Source organism: Trachymyrmex septentrionalis, unplaced genomic scaffold (genome assembly GCF_001594115.1).
Source record: "Trachymyrmex septentrionalis isolate Tsep2-gDNA-1 unplaced genomic scaffold, Tsep1.0 scaffold334, whole genome shotgun sequence".
NCBI classification, from domain to species: Eukaryota; Metazoa; Arthropoda; class Insecta; order Hymenoptera; family Formicidae; genus Trachymyrmex; species Trachymyrmex septentrionalis.
In genome coordinates this window covers 221,093-227,215 of record NW_017305499.1, presented here as the reverse complement: position 1 = coordinate 227,215, position 6,123 = coordinate 221,093, and the positions used below count along the sequence as shown (strand labels likewise).

The 6,123-nt window shown below is 23.8% G+C and overlaps 1 protein-coding gene across 5 annotated transcripts in view; it reads left to right on the top strand.

Annotated features, from left to right (window-relative positions):
* The window catches only part of LOC108750221 (Niemann-Pick C1 protein), a 25,036-nt gene that overhangs the window by 1,235 nt on the left and 17,678 nt on the right, over positions 1-6,123 (top strand). For all 5 annotated transcript variants that reach the window (XR_001939418.1, XM_018489545.1, XM_018489542.1 and 2 more), the window contains exons 2-3: positions 4,593-4,944; positions 5,051-5,343. Coding sequence is in view for 4 of the 5 variants with exons in the window: in XM_018489545.1 (XP_018345047.1) it covers positions 4,593-4,944; positions 5,051-5,343 (645 nt within the window). In the remaining variant the exon portion in view is untranslated. The remainder of the gene's footprint in view (positions 1-4,592; positions 4,945-5,050; positions 5,344-6,123) is intronic.

The window sequence follows — 6,123 nt, the reverse complement described above, 5'->3', positions numbered from 1 at the left end:
AAAATGTAAGATAGCTATATACATGTGTATACACATATATAAAAACACGCTTTGAAAATAAAAATAAAGAGAAAGTACAAAATAAATATAATGAGTTCATACATAAATATTTAATGAATTAATGAAACTAATTTAAAGAGGACCATGCCGATTCTTTAAAAAAGGTGTAAAAAATATTTAATAAGACTTTTTTTATAGTGTCGCCTGTATTTTTAAATAAGAGAAAAAGAGAATGTTCTTATCTTTTCAGTTTTTTAATATTTTTTAGACTCATAATTTTTAAACTTTTTACCCTTTTTTCCTTTCTTTTTATAAAATCAAAATTTCACAAATTTTAATTGCTTTATTTTTATCTTTGTTTTTACTTTTATGTTTTATTAATTTCAACCGTATCATATTTTGTACATTAAAATTTGTTTATTTGGCTCATAGCCTTTAGCATAATTTCTTTTATTTTAATTGCTTTAATTATTTCATACAGAAATTTATTAAATTATTTTTAGAAAATATACAAAATTATGTTAACAATTATGTTTTTTTTTTTTAAATTATACCTCCTTATTTAAAATATAAGACTCGATTCGATTATACTGAATATTTGATTTACAATGTATCCTTTTCTAATTCTTAAAATTAAAAACAGATGGAAAGTCAATTAAATTAAGATTAGAATTGATCTATATTGATGAGTCATTCTATATTAAACCGAATACCTTTGAAACATCGTTATTTTTAATTTTTTTTTAATTTTCTGATATATTCTCCAGATAAAAATATGAGACACGTGTCTTGCGAAAAAAATTTGAGATTGTTTTTGTGAAATTCACGCTTGTAAGTTGCAGAAATTTATTTAAAAAATGTCGTTTATGCGAATATTCAAATTAATATATCGTCGAAACCATTAGTGCAAAAAAAAAGCAACAGACCAACTTTAAAGATCTTAAATTGTTATATGGATGGGTTATTTTTAATTTATCATTTTTATATAAATAAATCATTTTTCATTTATTTACAATTTTTATTAATATTTTTCATTATCAATTCACCAACTAAAAAATTTTATAAAAATATATTCCCATTTCAATTACGAAGTAACCCCAAAAATTACAAAATGGAACTAAAAAATGGAATGTATAGTTAAAAAATTCTGTTGTGCGACGGCGCGGTTTTGCATACATATGCGAAAAAATAGCTCTACAAGAATATGTATTTGATTTTTCATTTGCAGCTTATTTTCTTTATGGCTGTGCTAATTTTAGCTTAAACTATCACAGCCATAAGTGTACTTTGCTGACAGTGAATCGGCTGGAGCAAAAAAGTCGGGAAGAGAGCAAATAATTAGCAAAAAAATAGCAAAAAAATGTGGTATAGGTCGCATTCGATTGTGCTGAAGTGGCTGTACCAGTTTATAATAGACATCAATTTAAGATCTTTTCATTTTTTTTTACGACTAATGGTTTCGATATAATAATTTAAATGTTCAATTGCATGAACGACATTTTTTATGAATTTCTGCAACTTACAAGCGTGAATAACTTTACAAAAGAATCTCAAATTTTTTTTGCGAAACATCTTATATTTTTATTTGTAGAATATATCAGTAAAATAAATAAAAATTAAAAATGACAATATTTCAAAGAAAATATTGCCCGGTTTGACGTGGAAAGCCTCTGGTGAAAACAGGCACAAGTATAAAAAAAAAGATAAACCGTAAACTTGAATAAATTGAACCGAAATTAAAGTTAACTTATTATTGATAAAAAATCGGGCCTAAATTAATAATATGTAAAGATAATATAAAAACTAAAAGCATATGCTTTGAGACTATGATGAAAAAGTAACAAGTATAAATATATTCAGTTTATACAGATATTTAATGAATTAACAAAATTAATAGAACCGTGCCTATAGTTATACAGGGTGGGCCATCTATTGGTACGTTTTTAAAAATGCGATCAAATGAGCATACATTGATATTTTTTATTAATTTTTTTTTTGTTGTGAAGCTAAAATTCAAAAACGTACCAATAGATGGCCCACCCTTTACTAAGGAAAGACCAGACTTAATTTAATAAGATTTTTTTTATTTGTTATTTTTTGTATCTCGCAACGAGAGAGGGAGAGAAAGAGTTTTAATTTTCTCAGTTTTATATTTTTTAAGAACTTATAAATTTTAGATTTTAATTATTTTTCTTTTTTTTTATTATTAAAAAAAATCAGAATTTCACGAATTTTAATTCTAAAACAGATCTTAGAAATTTATTAAAGAGAGAAACATTTGTACAATAAACATAAATTTATTGTAGATAAATATTATACATATATAATACAGCAATAAATATATTATGTATATTAGGCCTACGGAGAAATTATTCTCATATTGAGTTATTCTGATTTCTCAGCCGCTGTCTGAATTCGTATTACGGCAGGAAAGAGCTAAAGTGTGATTAGAAACAAGGCTATTGTTAATACTAGTATTCTACTTAAATGAGATTCCTTCTTAGTTCTTACATCAGACTAGTACACTTAAGACTAGACTTATTCAGAGATTTGTGTAATTACATGTATGAAATTATTGATCAAATGCATGTGTAAAATTGTGTAATAAAGATAAAAAAACAGGTTTTTTTTTTTCGGAATGAAAACCCGAGTCTTTTAAAAAAATATCAAGTTTGATAAATTGATTATCTTTTCGAAACTGGATTGAATTGCATGTTTGTGGCTATCGCCATTTAGAATTAACCATTGTTCTGTAGTTTGATTGTTTATAATCATCTTTATCAGAATAAAAAATCTTTTAGATGAATGCAAAAACTTTTTTTCACATCTAGAACAATAATGTAGAGTTAAATATTCAAAGAAAATGTATATGGTATTCGAGTAAAAAAAACTTTTATAGTCAAAGTAAAAACTGATTTTATTAGGGTTTTTTTTTATTCAGTCTTTCTAGTTTTTTTTAGTAATTTTTAATTCTAAATGGATATTATATCGTTACGTCATATTAAATGTATTATTAATTTTTCTATGCATATGCATTACGCAAGTCAAATTATCTAACATAAAATATGCGAATTAAACTGTAAACGCAATTTTTTTTACTACGTTATTAAAATCGATAAGATTATAAATCACGTAGTTTTTTTTGTAAGTTTTATCGAATCATTTGTAGACGGTTAAAAAATATTCTGTCGGCTTATGCAGGGTATAATTCAAAGTATAAAATCCATTGCGTGACATAACTTCTTATAAACGAATGACTCATGCGAAGAGCTGATACCGAACATCGTTTCTCGTGTAATGAACAAGTGCACTATTTTACACTCTCATGCATAATCAATATTATCTCTTTCATTTCTTTTCTTTTTCTTATTATAGTTAAATAAATATTTGTTTTAAATAAAATCTAAAATAATATTATAATAAAAGAGAATAAATATTTTTCCTGGGATTTAAATAGTAAATCTAATAAATATTAAACTAATTTAAATTTCTTATCGACAAATAAGCGAATCATAATAATTCTATATAAAATAAATATAATTACAAATTTTCTTCGGAAACTAAAGTTAGTAATTTTACTGAGTTTTTAAAATATATTTGTTTATATATTTTCTTTTTTTAATTTAAAATACAAAAGCAAGAAATTATTTAAGTTAATGAGATAAACGATATTTTAAGAAATATTTGTAAAATATTTGAGAATTTTAATAATTTCTGTGTTTAATAAATGTTTAAGAAAAATGTTATCTATAAATATACATATTTATTTTTATACAAATATCATTATGTGCACTTAATTTTTATCTGTTCAAAAAATTACAATTTCTAATTTTTTTAAATTTCTTATATATATTAAGTAATTTAAATTTTATTATAAATAACTACTTTGTGTGCGTGCGTGTGTACATGCAATATGAAATATTTAGTTAATTTTGTTTCCATTAAAAGTCGTATTACATTCTTTCGCTCTTAATTAATGCCTTATTTATTAGAAAATTAATTAAATATACTATTAGTGTAAATTTTAAATTAATTTGAGATAATTAAATAATATTGTTTGATTATCTCAAATTAATTTTAAATTTACTGTAATAATATAATTAATATTTTACTGGTTATGTCCTATATAACATCATTATATAGGAATATCTTTTGAGAGGTAAGAAACAAATTGTCGTTCCTTTGTTGGAGTTCTTCATTCAATTGTATTTTAATATTATATTTTATATTAGGCGAATTAAGTCATTAATTCAGCTCATTAACTCAAATAAATCTTATCAGACTTTAATACGTAGGTCATGAAGAACTCAATTAAAAAATGTCTTATGTATAATATTATATATATATATCTTTATATATGCTTTGTGTGAACGCAGTCTGTGAAACTTCGTACAAACAACAATATTTCAATCCATTGTAAAATACTATCTAATATATTTATAGTAATACATTGGTAGTAGGTATATGTAACAGTAATGTATAAGAAAAATATCTCAATGTACAAGAATTAAAGCTAATTTTATCGGCTATTTTGTTTCACAAAATAGTAGATTATTTAAAGAAGATCTGCACATATTATTATTTACAAACAGGTTACCAGTGAAGAAAATGGTCATTGCATATGGTATGGAGAGTGTTACACAGATGCATCTATGCACATAAAAAATTGTATTTATGATGGGCCAGCAAAACCATTAAATTCTGAAGGACAGAAATTGTTGGCTAAGCATTGTCCACATTTGTTAGTAGATGAGGGCAAAGGAATTAATACTTGTTGTGATACAAAGCAACTTACTACATTAGACTCAAATATCCAGCTTGCGTCAAATTTTCTAAAACGATGCCCTAGTTGCTTAGATAATTTAGCAAAGCATTTTTGTGACTTCACATGTGGTATTAACCAAAGCAAATTTATCAATGTTACGGAGAAAGGCGTGGCAAATGGTAATTATTATATTCTATCTTTATACATTAAAAAAATGTTTAAAACTTAATATCTTACAGTTACAACATTTTGATACGTGTTTTATTATTTTGAATTTCTTTCCAGATGTAGAATATGTTAATAGAATAAATGTATATATAACGAACAAATATCTTGATGGAACATTTAACTCGTGCAATAAGGTGTCAGTGCCGAGTACGGGACAGTTAGCATTGGATTTAATGTGTGGAGAATGGGGAGCGAGTAGATGTACTCCATTGAAATGGTTTCACTTTATGGGTGATGCAGAGAATAATGTTTTTGTACCTTTCCAAATTACATATATAAATACTGATAATCCTGTCGGATCATTTACGCCATTAGATCCTCCAGTCACACCATGCAACAAGGCATTAAACGTTAGTATTACATTTTTAAAAATATATATGTATAAAAAAATATATATTATATAAATATATGTATATGTTTTTATATGATATTATGTGTCTACAATAATACATGCGAAAATGCTTTTTAAAATCTATATAGTTCATTTACAGCATAAAAAACTTAAATAAGCAAACTATGCATTCATTTGCTGTGAATTTTTCATTTATAAGGATCTGCTAAATATTGATAAATCATTTTTATTGTGAATATATAAGTTTTCTAAAAAATTGTTACCTCTTGTCTTACATCATGAATGAATTAGTTATGAAAAAAGAAAATAGATTGTAATTATTCAAACATACAATGATACAAAACAAAAATGCAAATTATTAGATTTTTTATTAATGCACATTTATATTTTTTATTATTCTATGATTTAACGATTAAAAGTTAAGATAGTCTAACAAGTTTCACAATCAGTTATGTAATATATGTAAAAAATATTTATGAATGTTAATTATATATATATATATATAGAATCTTTGCTGATGGACGCATTAATATTTTTATTATTCTGCAATTTAACTGTCAAGTAGTCAAAATAAACAAGTTTTCAATTATATTAGTATATCTAATATTCATTGGTTAAAATTAAACAGACTATTTTATTTTTTTTTACTCTATTTCTATGGGATCCTTCAATTAATAAATTTTATAATAAAACGTATATATAAATAATATAATTTTTATATATACTATAAAATCAAAAATTTGAATATCTAAATATGATTTTTTTTACATTTTATGAT